This window comes from Phascolarctos cinereus, unplaced genomic scaffold (genome assembly GCF_003287225.1).
Source record: "Phascolarctos cinereus isolate Bilbo 61053 unplaced genomic scaffold, phaCin_HiC Scaffold_2;HRSCAF=192, whole genome shotgun sequence".
Lineage (NCBI taxonomy): Eukaryota > Metazoa > Chordata > Mammalia > Diprotodontia > Phascolarctidae > Phascolarctos > Phascolarctos cinereus.
The window spans coordinates 76,963,653-76,977,216 of record NW_027555625.1 but is presented as its reverse complement, the minus strand read 5'-3'; the positions used below and the strand labels follow the sequence as shown (position 1 = coordinate 76,977,216).

General features: G+C 40.0%; 1 protein-coding gene across 1 annotated transcript in view; it reads right to left on the bottom strand.

The window, feature by feature from the left end:
• ADAMTS18 (ADAM metallopeptidase with thrombospondin type 1 motif 18) overlaps positions 1-13,564 on the bottom strand; it is a 194,379-nt gene that overhangs the window by 124,160 nt on the left and 56,655 nt on the right. Inside the window, exons 2-4 of the mRNA XM_020964912.2 lie at positions 11,530-11,812; positions 8,591-8,781; positions 5,943-6,026 (exon numbers count right to left, since the gene is read on the bottom strand). Of these exons, the coding sequence (XP_020820571.2) occupies positions 5,943-6,026; positions 8,591-8,781; positions 11,530-11,812 (558 nt within the window). The remainder of the gene's footprint in view (positions 1-5,942; positions 6,027-8,590; positions 8,782-11,529; positions 11,813-13,564) is intronic.

The window sequence follows — 13,564 nt, the reverse complement described above, 5'->3', positions numbered from 1 at the left end:
GCCCCTCCTCTCCCTTTGAAAGCCTTAGCCTACCTTTTAATCTCATTCAGATACCTTTCAGTTCCTTCATTATCTATTCGCCATTGTCTGTTCAATCTCTTAGACATTCCAATCTCTGGGAATTCTCACCCAGACCCTTTTCCCAGACCCTTCCCTGGTCACCTAAAGTATATAAGATCTACCCTGGCCCTCATTTGGGGCAGAGAATCTCACGCTCAAAAGGCTGAGAACCTCTCATGCCTGCGGGCGTCACCCGGCTGAGAATCTCAGGCCTGCAAGGCTGAGACTTTCTCATGCCTGCCTGTCCTCACGGGCATCACCTGGCCTATATGTTTTATCACTAATAAATTTTTCCTCTGGCTGAAGAAGATTTGAGTTGAATTCTTTCAGGCAGGGCCCGGTACTGCAATCTTGGGGTTCCAGCAGCACCCCAAAAGTCCTAGACCTCTTCAGTAAGCGGCTGGGTTATAAAGTGTTTTAAAAGCAAAATAAAAGATTTTATATTTTTTTTTCCTGAGGCAATAGGGAACCATTACAGTTTACCAAATAGGTGAGTGATCCAACCTGTACTTCATTTTTTTATTTTTTTTTAAGCAATTGGGATTAAATGACTTGCCCAGTGTCACACAGCTAGTAAGTGTCTGAGGCTGGATTTGAACTCAGATCCTCCTGACTCTAGGGCTAGTGCTCTATCCACTGCACCACCTCACTGCCCCACAACCTATACTTCAGAAAGATCACTTTAATAGCTGAGTAAAGGGTAGACTGGAGTGAGCAGAGATTTTAGGCAAGGAAACTAACTAGCGGCTATTTTAATAGTCTAGGCATTAAATGATAAGGCATCAAGGCATCAAGATGGTGGCAGTACCAGAGGATAGAAAGAGTCATACAGAAGAAATATTCTGAAGGACAAATTGACAGGGCCTTGGCAACAGACTGGCCATGAGAGGAGAAACTAAGAAGTCAAGGATGACACCTAGACTGAGAGTTTAGGTGACTGGGCCAAACCTGACAATAACAAGCAAGTTAGAAAGAAGGAAGGATTTGGAGGAAAAAAGATAATGGGTTCAATTTGGACCTGTTGCTTCATATGTCTGCATGACATCCAGATATCAGATAAGCAGTTGGAGATGAGAGATTAGAGGTCAGTTGTAGGGTGGGATCAGTATACATGAGCATCATCATTATAGAGATGATAATTGGATCCATTAGAGTTAATGATGGGAAAACAGAATAAAGCCCAGGATAGAGCTTTGCAGGATATCCACCATAGTGGGCATGACTTTGATAAGGATCCAACAAAGGAGACTTAAAGTCAGGAGGAGAACCATGAGAGAATAGTATCACAAAAACCTAGAGAAGAGAGAATCAAGGAGAGGAGGGTAACCAACTGTGTGCAGGTCTGCAGGGAGATCAAGAAGGATGAGGACTGAGAAAAGGCCATTAGATTTGTGGATGAAGAGATTATTAGTAACTCTGGAAGAAGTAGTTTCAGTTGAAGGTCAAAAGGCAGACAGTAGAGAGTTAAGACCTCTGTATTTTCTTCCTCTTCTTTTTCTTTTTTTCCTTAAAAAAAAACCCAACAACTTTGTTATATGGTTTGGCTCTTTGAGAGGAGAAAGGGGAGGAGTATAGAAAGAAATTTAGGAAAAGCAAAAAACAAAAGATATAAATAAAAGGAATTCCAAAGACTGTCATGTGGGGAAGGATAACTAAGAACACACGAGTTCTGTTTGGCTTCAGAAAGCTGAACACTAGGACAATGGGTACAAGTCGCATTAAAGGCAGATTTAAAGCTGATAACAAGGAGAAAGGGAACCAATATTTATTAATCAACTATTGTGGCAGGCACTGTGCTAAGACCTTAAAATATGTACACAAGGAAATACATATATTCAATATATGTGACAGATATATATCAAATGTAAAATACATATCAGGAAAATCTTCCTAATAGTTAAAACTGTCCAAAAGTAGAATGAGTTGCCTCAGGGAGAATGAGTTCTTCCTCATCAGAAGTCTATACAAGACCACTTTCTAGCTACCTGGTAGAGAAGACAGACTAGTTTTACCCTGAAGCTACAGTGAAAGATATCTCTAGGACCGGCCCTCATTGACTTCATTGATATGCCCAAGCTCATGGCCAAAACAGTTCAGGAAATGCCATGTGAGGCTATTTGGCCTAACTAGACTACAGGAATCTCATGTCTACACATCACAAATATTTTCTTCAAAAAAAAAAGAATTAGAAATATTGGACATGGAAGACAATTTATATCATCACATAAACTGAAATTAACTTTACTTTAGCAATAAATGAAGTTATACCTAAATCAACTATCTGGGTATGCGAAATGAGGTGGTACAATGGAATGAGGTGATACAATGGATACAGCTGCTGAGCCTGGATTCAGGACGGCCTGAGTACAAATCTGGCCTCCGACACTTACTAGCTGGATCATCCTGGGCAACTCATTTAACCTCTATCTACCTTGGTTTCCTGTTCTGTAAAATGGGGATAATAATAGGACCTACCTCCCAGGGTTGTTGTGAGGCTCAAAAGAGATAACATCTGTAAAGTACCTGGCACATACTAGGCACTATATAAATGCTAATATTATTATGATGATGGTATTCATGGCATCAACTTCTTAGAGCAAATACCAAAATTAAAGTAAGACTATAGGAAAGAATAAAAATGAAGAAGCCCTGTGTAATTTTAAAAAATATATCTCCAACATGAGCTACTCAAACTGAAGCATAAAGAGACTGAGACTCATACAGGGCAACACAGGTGGAAAGCAATCAGAGGCATGAACTGAACCCAGATCCTTTGGCTCCAAAGCTAGGGATCTTTCCACCGTACTCTCTTGCATCTTGTACCAATGGAGAGCACATCCACACCGAAGAGACCATGTAGGGCCTTATGCATAGTAGGTGCTTAATAAATGTGGGTTGCATTGAATTCAACTAAATTCAAAGACATACTCAACTGAGACTATAAAATGTATTTTTATATAGCTTCCAGAAGAAATATGTCAAATTTAGTAGGCCACATTTTGATGTTGCTGACATCTGTTTAGCCAAATGCTATTTCCTAGTTTTACAGCACACATGAAAGCCAGAGTGGGTTCTTTGTGACTTCAAAACTTTTGCTGTTTCCATTACTCCATGCTGCTCGCTGATGCCATAAGGCAGAACCACATCCTTTCCCACTCCCCAAACACACATACCCATGATTTCAAAACAACATGTTAAACTTTATATGAGGTTAGTAGTTTGACATCTTTTCTGTCCAAAAGTGGAACGTGAGGCAGGAGTGAATTCTGCCACTTTGGGGATCTTTAAGAAGAAAATGGACAGACATTTGCTGGGGCTGTCTCCTCGCTACTCCACAAACAAGACGCTGCATCTCTTGGCTCTGGGCATTTTCTCTGCCTGTATCCCATACCTGGAATGTTCACCCTCCTTGACTACACCTCTGGACTTCCCTGGCTTCCTTTTTGTCCAACTATAATACCGTCTTCTACAAAAAGGTTTTTTAACCCCCCTTAATTCAAGTATCTTCCCTCTCTTAATTATTTCCTATTAATCCCATATCTAATCTAACTTGTTTTGCTATTTGTCTCCTCTGTTTGATTGTGAGCTCCTTCAGGACTAGGACTGTCTTTTACTTTTTTGAGTAACCTCAGCACTTAGCATAGTGTCAGGCACATACTAGGCACTTAATAAATGTTACTGACTGAAAGAGGAAATTCCTATTGAGTACAAGTTTGATCTAGTGCAGAGTTTCTTTACTTTTTTGTGTCAAGGCCCCCACTGTCAGTCTGGTGAAGCCTATGGACCCCCTTCTAAAAGTAATGTTTTGAAATAATTTAAAAAATTGCTAAATTGCAGATAGAGGGTAATAGGAAGAAAAAGATGTATATTATTTCCCTTCCAGGATCATAAACCCCCTGAAATCTAAGCACAGACCCCTTAGGGATCCAGGGACTCTCAAATTAAGAACTCTTGATCTAAATGATCTCTAAAATTCCATCTAATGTTGAGATTCAGTATTTCTATCATTTTTATTTGATTTTATGAATATAAATCTTAGAGTTTAAAGAAGCCAGAGCAATTAACTTATTTTAGCCCATTGTCTGAAGCCATCAGCCCTGCTGTGGGCAAATTTCCTGCTAAAATGTTTCTTTGCTATGAGAAAGAACATCTGAAAATCCATAAATTGTAATCTACTTCCCCCAACCACCCAGTGGTTTAGGGATTTAAGAATTACGGGCAGGAAGTTTCTATCCCTCCAACTGTTTGGTTGAGGGACTCAAATTCAGTAAATATTTGTAAGGTCCTTCCTATAAAACGCAAAACCCCTGTGCCAACGCAGCGGATGAGACACAGAATTTAAATAAGATATGGTATCTGTCGTCATGGAGCTCATGGTCTAGTACTGAGATATAACTTTTTTTAAAAAAAAATTCCTTAATAGGTAACTATAATACATAATATTCTATGATAAGTGAGAAAGAAAGCTTCAGCAAACTGCTTTGTGAAATCCAAGGTGGGACACACTGTTGTTGGTTGAATTGCTATACAGACACATATATACACAAATATACAAACACAAACATAAATGTATATATATTGAATTGGGGTATGTACGTGTATATGCGTGTATGTGTGTGTATATATATATATTTCATTTAGAGGGTAATGGAGCATCTTTCTCTCACATACACACACACACACACACACACACACACACACACACAAACACACACACACATGCACGCACACAACATGCCTATCCCTGAATCCCAATTCAGTTGTAAAACAGACTATGGCAAATTGACAGCAGGATGAACAACCTTTCAAAAAAACATTCTCTATTGTGTGAGGGTCCCATGACCAGGAACACAGACATTCCTAAGAAATAGGGAAGATTCAGAAAAGAGTCTCCAAGATGTAGCTATCACTTACTGACTTTGTGACTTAAAACCACTTTCCTGTAATGTATGTAACACAAAGAAACACAAACAGACACACAGAAAAGCCATTCAGGTGACCGGATTCCTAAGATCCACAATGCTCTTTCCATTTGGCTCTCTTACCCTCCTGACAACCAAGTCAGCTGCATAGCCACAGTATAAGGATCAATTTAGGGAAGAATTTCTCAGACACCTGGATTCTCCCTGATTTTATTCACTTCCCAAACGCAACCTGCAAGTAGGAGGACAAGGTGGTGCCATCCTTAGTGGTACTGGCAACAGCCAATGCTCCCACCAGTCAATTTTTCCATCTCCATGGCTGTGCAAACATATGGCACCTACAATAGTTCAGGGCAAACAGTAAATACTCAGCAAACTTTAGTCTCTTAGTTATTTTCATCAAATAACCATTTAGTAAGCAGCTACTATTACTACTTGGGGGCCATCTCCAGTCATCCTGATCTCTATGTTGCCACCAGACCCAGATGACTCCAGAGGAGAAAATGAGGCTGGTGACTGTGCACAGCCCTCCCTCAATTAGATTAATTCGCTTGCATATCATGGCATCACCTCCCTGATGTCAGGTCCTCTTCAAGAACGGAGGACATACTACTATTACTTAGTGATAGTAATAACCTTCCCTATTTCATGAGAATGTCTGTGTTAATGCTCATGGGACCTCACACAATGGAGGATTTTTTTAAAGGCTATTCATCCTGCCATCAAATTATACTATAATCTATTTTACAATTGAATTAAAATTCAGGGATGGGATTAGGGTGTGTGTATGAGTGTGTGTGTGTGTGTGTGTGTGTGTGTGTGTGTGTGTGTGTGTGTGTGTGTGTGCAGAGCACTAGGCTATGGAGAGCAGAAGAGAACACAGAAATACATGACACAGTCTCTATCCTCAGGGAGCCTACAATCTAGCAGAATGAGATAAGATTGTATTCTGCCACTTACAGGTTCTTGTTCCAGGAGAAGGAGGCTCACCACAACAATGTTTATGTCACTTCCAATGGTCCCATCTTTAAAAAGACTGGAAACCTGATCGAATAATAAAAAAGACAACAAAACCCAGTAAGAAAAAAATAACTTTTCTCAAAGTGAAAAGAAAAAAATCACCTACTTTATATCAAACTATAATGAGAATAAATTTTACTGCTGAAAATCAGAACTCAAAATGCTTGTTGCATTCATTCATTCACTCAACATTTATTAAGCACCTGTGCTAAGCTATATGTTAAAGGGTGAGGAATATATAAAGATGGAGATAGATAGATAGATAGATAGATGGATAGATAGGTAGATGGATAGACGGATGGATGATAGATGGACAGACAGACAGAGAGAAGACACAATTGTTTTCATCAAGTATCTTAGAGTTAATACATATGCACAAATAATAGCTAGCATTTATACAGCACTTTAAAGTTTACAAAGCATTTTGCAAACATTTTAAACTCACTACAACCTTGAGAGATAGGTGCTATTATTATCTCCACTTTGCAGATAGGAAAACTGCAGCAGACAGAGATTAAGTGACTTGCCCAGGGTCACATAGCCAGTAAGTATCTGGGGCAAGATTTGAACTTAGGTCCAGGTCCAGTGCTCTATTTATTGTGCTACCTAGATACCTATAATGATTTTTAGCTAGAGTCAGGGCAAGAATTAGCATCTGAATTAAGCCTTAAAGGAAAGAAAGGCTTTCATAAGGTGGAGGCCATTCAGAGCCCAGTGAGAGGTGAAAGTGCATTTTAAGTAAGGTACAGATATGGGACAAGGTAGAATAATAGCAAATGGCAAGTAGGTCTTTTTGGCTGGACTATAAAATGGGTGATGGGAAAGAAATATAAGAGAAAAATCTGAGAAGGTAGATTAAAGCCAGATTCATGGAAGGCCTTGAAAGCAAAATTCTGTAGTTTGCACCTTTATTGAAATAGTCATAAAATGTCAGAACTAGATTATCCACAGAGGTTATCTAGTCCAATCTGAACAGGAATCTCTTCTACAACATTCCCGACAAACAAACACTTATTGGGCAAGGTGGTAAAACAGGTCCAGAGAGATTAAGGAATCCTGTTCAAAGAACTTCTCTGACTTATTGACCATGCCCAAGGGAGCTCATTACTGTGAAAAAAAAGAAACCAAACTCAACATCCTACAAGATTTCATCAGCCTTGGGATTCCACCTGATCATTACTCTCTGCCCCTCTGACTGGAGGGTGGAGCCATAAATCCCAAACCCACACAGAAGGACACCTCATTTCTCACGGCTGTGCTACTTTGGGACTTGGCTAACTTCACCACACCCTAGCACGGGGTACCCTTTCCCTTCCTACCTTCCCTTGTCAGCTTTCTTTTGTGTGTTGTCTTCCGCCATTGTCTAACAGGGCAAGCTCTTTGAGAGCAGGAAGTGCCTCTCTCTTTCTCTCTCTTTTTTTTAATTAGCATCCCCAGTGCCTGGCACATAGGTTCTTAATAAATTTGCACTGACTATTGGAGGGGAATGGGGGAACTAAGTCAGTTTAGATACTCTCTCTCTAAGCCAGAAATGATTTGGATATTTGGTTAATGTTAAATTAATTTAAATTCTCTGGCAGATTTGTGTTTAAAGCCAGAGTATAATATTAATATTTTTATCTTCAATGGCACCTATGTCTTCATCATCTATGACTAGGAAGGGACACAGGCCAGTCATGAAGCAAGAATGAGGAATAACTATTAGACAGTCCAAGTGCTATACAGGTATACTATCATGTATGAAAAACCAAAGGAAGGCCTTCAGCATCTTGGGTTCATCATGTACAGAGGAGTCATGGAAAGACAGAGAATCAAAAACCATGGGGCTACTCTGATTTGCATTCATATAGATGGGTTGTAAGCTCTTGAGAATAGAGATTGTTTTGTTGACTTGGTGATGTAAGGCCTCCATAGTGCCTGGCACATAGCAGGTCTATGTAAATGCTTGTTGATTCATTGATTGATTAATGTAGGAAGCACCTACACCAATGAGACTATGGATTTATAATATTTTTTGTAAATATAGTCCCATCAAGATATATTTTCTACTGTCATCATGATTAAGAATCTTCTACGAAAGTTCAAACTCTCTCCTTCTTAGAGGGAGGAAGGGAAGGAGGAAAAGTGGAAGGAAGGAAAGAAGGAATGAGGAAGAAAAGAAGGAAGGAGAAGCAGGGGAAAGAGGGCAGAGAAATGGAGGGGAGGGAAGGGAAGGGATGGGGGAAGAGGGAAGGAGGTAAGAAGGAGAGAGGGAGAAAACAAGTATTTATTAAGTACCTACTCTTCAAGAATGAAGGACAAACAACAATAACAAAAAATGTACAAGGCACAGTGCTAAGCACAAATATTATCCCATTTGATCCTCACAATGACTTTGGGAGGTTGGCGCTATTATTATCCCCATTTTACAGCTGTGGAAACTGAAGCAGATAGTGGTTAAATGACTTGCCCAGAGTTAACAGAGCTAGTAAGTGTCTGAGGCTAGATTTGAACTCATATCTTCCTGATTCCAGGCCCAATGCTTGATCCACTGCATCACTGAGCAGCCAGAGGTTGAAGGTTTGGTGTCAGTCCATGCTGGGACTTACCATATTCATTACAGTTAGGATGTATGTGGTCACATTTTCTTTGCCGTGCTTTTCCACCATTTTCTTATCAGCCACAAGAGTCTCCACATTGAGGCCTCGCTGGGATTTCCCCGCAGACCTTCTAAGCCGTCCAGTGCTAATGTATTCATCTACCCTTACATAGGTATCGTCTGTGGGGGGCTTGGGAGCATCTGTAAAGAGACAAAGCCACTTTGGCAGAGGGTCTGGAAGAAGCACATCTCCAAAGGACAGAGACTGCTGCAGAAAGACTCAAGCCTGATGGTCACCACCACATGCTGCAGAATGGCAACTATAAAAATCCTTCCTACTTCAGAAAGAAAAAAAAAAGATGATGGAGACAACTTGAGACAGCAGAATAAGTCAATAATCAGGTTTTTAAATGCATAAAGTAAAATGTAGAATTACAAAAGAAACTAATTATACTGAAATACAATTATCAAAAAAAAAATTTTAAGCCAAGTTCAGGGACCCCAGGTTAAGAACCAGTAGTCCCCAAGGATCTCTTCTTGATCTTCTTCTCTTCTTTCTTGACACTCGCCCTTGGTGATCTTCACTACTACAGCATCAATCACAACCTCAATGAGGCAGTATTGTAGGGTGCAAAGAGAGGAGACTCAGGTATCAGAGGAATTGGCTTCAGAATCTGCCTCTGATGCTTCCACCAGTGTGATCTTGAGCAAGTCTCTTAACCATTCTGAGTCTCAGTTTCTTCATATGTAAAATGAGGGGTCTAGATGGGATGGCTTCTGAGATCACTTCCAGCCTAAGATCTATGACCCTATGACCTCATGCAGATAATTCCTAAATCTGTCTCTGGCCTTTACCTCTCTCTTCGGAGCTCTACAATCATGTCTCTAGTGGCCTGTAGGGTATCTCCATCTGGATTTCCTACAAACACCTCAAACTCAGTGTAAGCAAAAGCAAGCTATTTTTACTCTGAAACCTGCTCCTCCTTCTGACTTCACTATTTTTGTGTGTGGTGCCAACAGGCAGCATCTAGTCTCCCATGTTCAGGACTTTGGCATTAATCATGACTCTTTCTTCTTCCTTGACTCTCATATGCAGTCATTTACTAAGTCCAGTCAATTCCATCTCTACAATATCTTTTTTCCCCGCTGTCCATTCCATATCTGCCTAGACTACTATAACAGCCTCTTCACATGATTTCTCACTTTTCTTTCCTCCAATCCATCCTTCAGATTGATATCTGAATACTTTTTCCTATATAGATAGATAGATAGATAGATAGATAGATAGATAGATAGATAGATTTAGATTTGGTCATGTCACTCCTTGTGCTCAAAAATCTTCAGAATAAAATTGAAACTCCTTTGTCTAGCATTCAAGTCCTTCCACAACCTGACACCACTTAGCCTTTTCGGCTTTATCTCATATTATACCCCTCTATGATCTCTAAGCTCCAGGCAAACTGGACCCATAATCATACCCTAAACTTTGTAAGGCATCCATGTCTGTACCCATACTGTTCCTAATGCCTAGGATACCCTCCCCTGTCTCCTTTTTCTCCTCTTGAATTACTTCCCATTCATTAAAGCCCAACTCAAACATAATCTCCTCTAGAAAGACTTTTCTCATTCCAGTGACCAGGAGCAGTCCGGCCCCTCTGATTTCAAATTTGTCTTGTACCACTATGATGATCCTTATCATACAATGTAAACTACAGTTATTTGGGTTTGTATTGTATTCCAATAGTAGACTGTAAGTTCCATGAGGTTGGAGGCCATGTTTTATCTGAACTATATCTGTCCCTCAGCTACCAGCACAAGACCCTACACAGTAGATACTCAATAAGTTGGCTACTATTGTAAATACAAAATCTTCTCTTTGCCATTCAAAGACCTTCATAACCTAGCCCCCTCTTACCTTTCAATCTTCTTACACCTTACTCCCTGCCAGGTACTCTTCAACCCAATGACACTAGCCTCCTGGCTGTTCCACGAACAAGCCTCTCCATCTCTCAGCTCCAGGAATTTTCTCTCACTTTCCCCCATGCCTAGAATGTTCTTCCTCCTTAACTCTACCTACTAGTTTTCTTTAAGTCCCAACTAAAATCTCATTTTTCACAGGAATCCTTTCCCAATCCCTCTTAATTCTAATGGCTTCCCTTTTTAATTATTTCCATTTGATTCTACATCTGTACATATCTCTTTGCTTCTTGTCTCCCTCATACATTCTTTTAAAGAAGGTACTATCTTTTGCCTCTTTTTGTATTCCCTAGTGCTTAACACAGTGCCTGGCACACAGTAGGCATTTATTGACTGATCAACTTCAAACATTTGAAGATAATGAACATGGCTTCACTAAGTTTTCTCATAATTTCGTCCAACACACTCATTTTACAAATTGGGAAACTGAAGTGCAGAGGAGAAACAATTTGTCCAAGGTCATATTTGTTCCAAAGTAAAAATAAATAAATAATCACCCAGATTTGGCCCAAGAGGGCCAGGTCTGTACTTTTGGCCTTAAGCCTTCACTTTCAGTAATAGCCTTTCCCCTCAGACCACTGAAAGCACTTTGTTTTGAATTTCTCTAATTAGGCTAATTATATAACATTTTATATTATCATATCTGTGTTTGTATCTTATTTTCTTATTAGATCATGAGTTTAATTAATACAAGGGCTGTGGATTGGTCTTATTTAAACTTTCTATCTGCCTCAGGAAAGGCCCAGTGCTTTTTACACAGTAGATAATTGATAAATGTTTATTATGCTGTTGCATTGGTTGCATTTCCTTCCCTATTTCTAATGGATCCCCTAGAGTGGGATTAGCCCCATTTTAAACAAGCAGCCCCACTCCCAGCCATGTCAGCACTGCTGTCTGCCCTTAAGCAAACACAGACACGTCTGCACAGGGTCCACATTTAAAACGAGAACAAGAGAATGTGCCCTTACATACATTTCTTGCGCCTTCCACAAAAATGCTGCCTTTGAAGCCTTCCATGCTGAGAAGGCTTCTCCAGGCTTGGAGAGTCCTGAGGGCTGTGACTTCGGGGATGAGCAGACAAAGGTGGACTGGATCCAGGGAAGACCTGATACCGCTGGATTTTCTCCTCCGCTGTTCTTTTGTACAGTACATGAGGATGGTGGCCTGCAGGGGAGGTATAGTTGTGTTCCTGGGCTAGCAGTATTGGCAATGGAGATATGAGGAACTCATTTTCCTGTGTCCTGATTAAACCTGACTAAAAAAAAAAAAGATAATTCTTTACCATGTGTCTTATATATAAATGTATCATTTTCTCTATCTGTACTTGTCACAGTCAGCTTCAATCTAATCCAAACAAATCTTTTTTGTTTATATGTCCTTCTGATATATAGAAACTCACATAAATCATTCATTCAACAAATATTTAAGCATTTTCCATGTTCTGTTTTGCATTTTCTCTCTGTGGGGTCAGTTGCAATAATTATACACACACATACACACTTTTTTTTTTTACTAAACCTGTGATTTCATTGGCATAGGAAACTTGGTGGGTAAACTCCCTTTTCCCATTCAGATCATCAATTAATAGTCTTATCTATACACTTGCCTGGAGCACTGAGAGGTTAGGTCACTTGCCCAGGGTTACAATGCAAATAGATATCAGAAGAAGAACTTGAGCCCAAGTCCTCTTGACCCTGGGGCCTGTTCTCTATTAGAAGGTCTTGAGTTCCAGTGTGACCTCAGACACTTACTTGCTATGTGATGTTAGGCAAGTCATTTAAAAAAACCAAGTCACTCTCTGTGCCTCAGTTTCCCCATCTGTCAAATGGAGATGATAATAACACCTTTCTTCCAGGATTGTTTTAAGGATCGAATGAGATAATATTGGAGAAGTGCTTTGCAAACCTTAAAGCTCTCTATAAATGCTAGCTATTATTGTCAAGTGCCTACTATGTTCCAGGCACTATGCTAAGCCATAAGACTATACTACTTCTGATAACAATACTAATAGTGATAACGATAAAAGCTTACATTTATATGGTGCTTTGTTTCATACATACAAATGTCTGCAACAGAGGAAAGCCTCCGTCTCTACTTGCTATGCCTCCTCCCCATTGTAGCAAGATAAAGAGAGAACAGATGGACAGTTTGCACACTGGACAGGTGGACTAGGATACATACTTTGGGAAGTGATTTACATTGATTCACTGAAGCATTAAGATATTAACAATTCACCGTTCGTTGCACTTTTCAGTAATTCACAAGCTACTTTTCTCACTCACTACAGCTCTATGGCGTAAGAATAGTATAAGGATTCTCACTCCCATATTAGAGAGAAGAAAACTAAGAGACTCAGAGAGGGGCAGTGATTTCCCTGAGGTCACACAGCTAGGAAGTGTCAGAGCCAGGTCTTAAACCCACATCTTCTGAGTTCAGATCCAATGGTCTTCCTCCCCCACCAGGAAGTATAGAGATGATGGAGTTGATCAACAACAAATATCTGTTTGTTTGTTTATTACTGTTGATCAATAAACTACTATGTGCCAGTCAATGTTCTAAGCCCTGGGGATACAGGCACAAAGAACGAAGTCATCCCTACTTGTAATGATGATCACAATGCCAGTTATATGGTGCCTTAAAGGTCTGAAAATGCCACATCCAGGGTATGGAAGACATGGGGTGATTATAGAGTGAAAACTGGGTGCATTGATTTCATTTAAAAATGCCCAACTGGGTAATCTCAGAGCATGCTGAGACTGTGAAGTCTTGCCACAGAAACATAGAATTATACAATGTGCAGTTTAAAGGGACTTGGGACATCATAGACTATAGCCCTCACAACACAACTAGGTTCAGAAACTGAAGCCCAGAAAGAAGTTATTGGCTTCAGGTCACATGATAAATTGATAGCAAAGCTGGGATTCAAACCCAGGTCTTCTTTACTTCAAGCCCAGAGTTCTTTCCATTACATCACACTGCCTCGATCTACCCATTTTCTACTGACCGT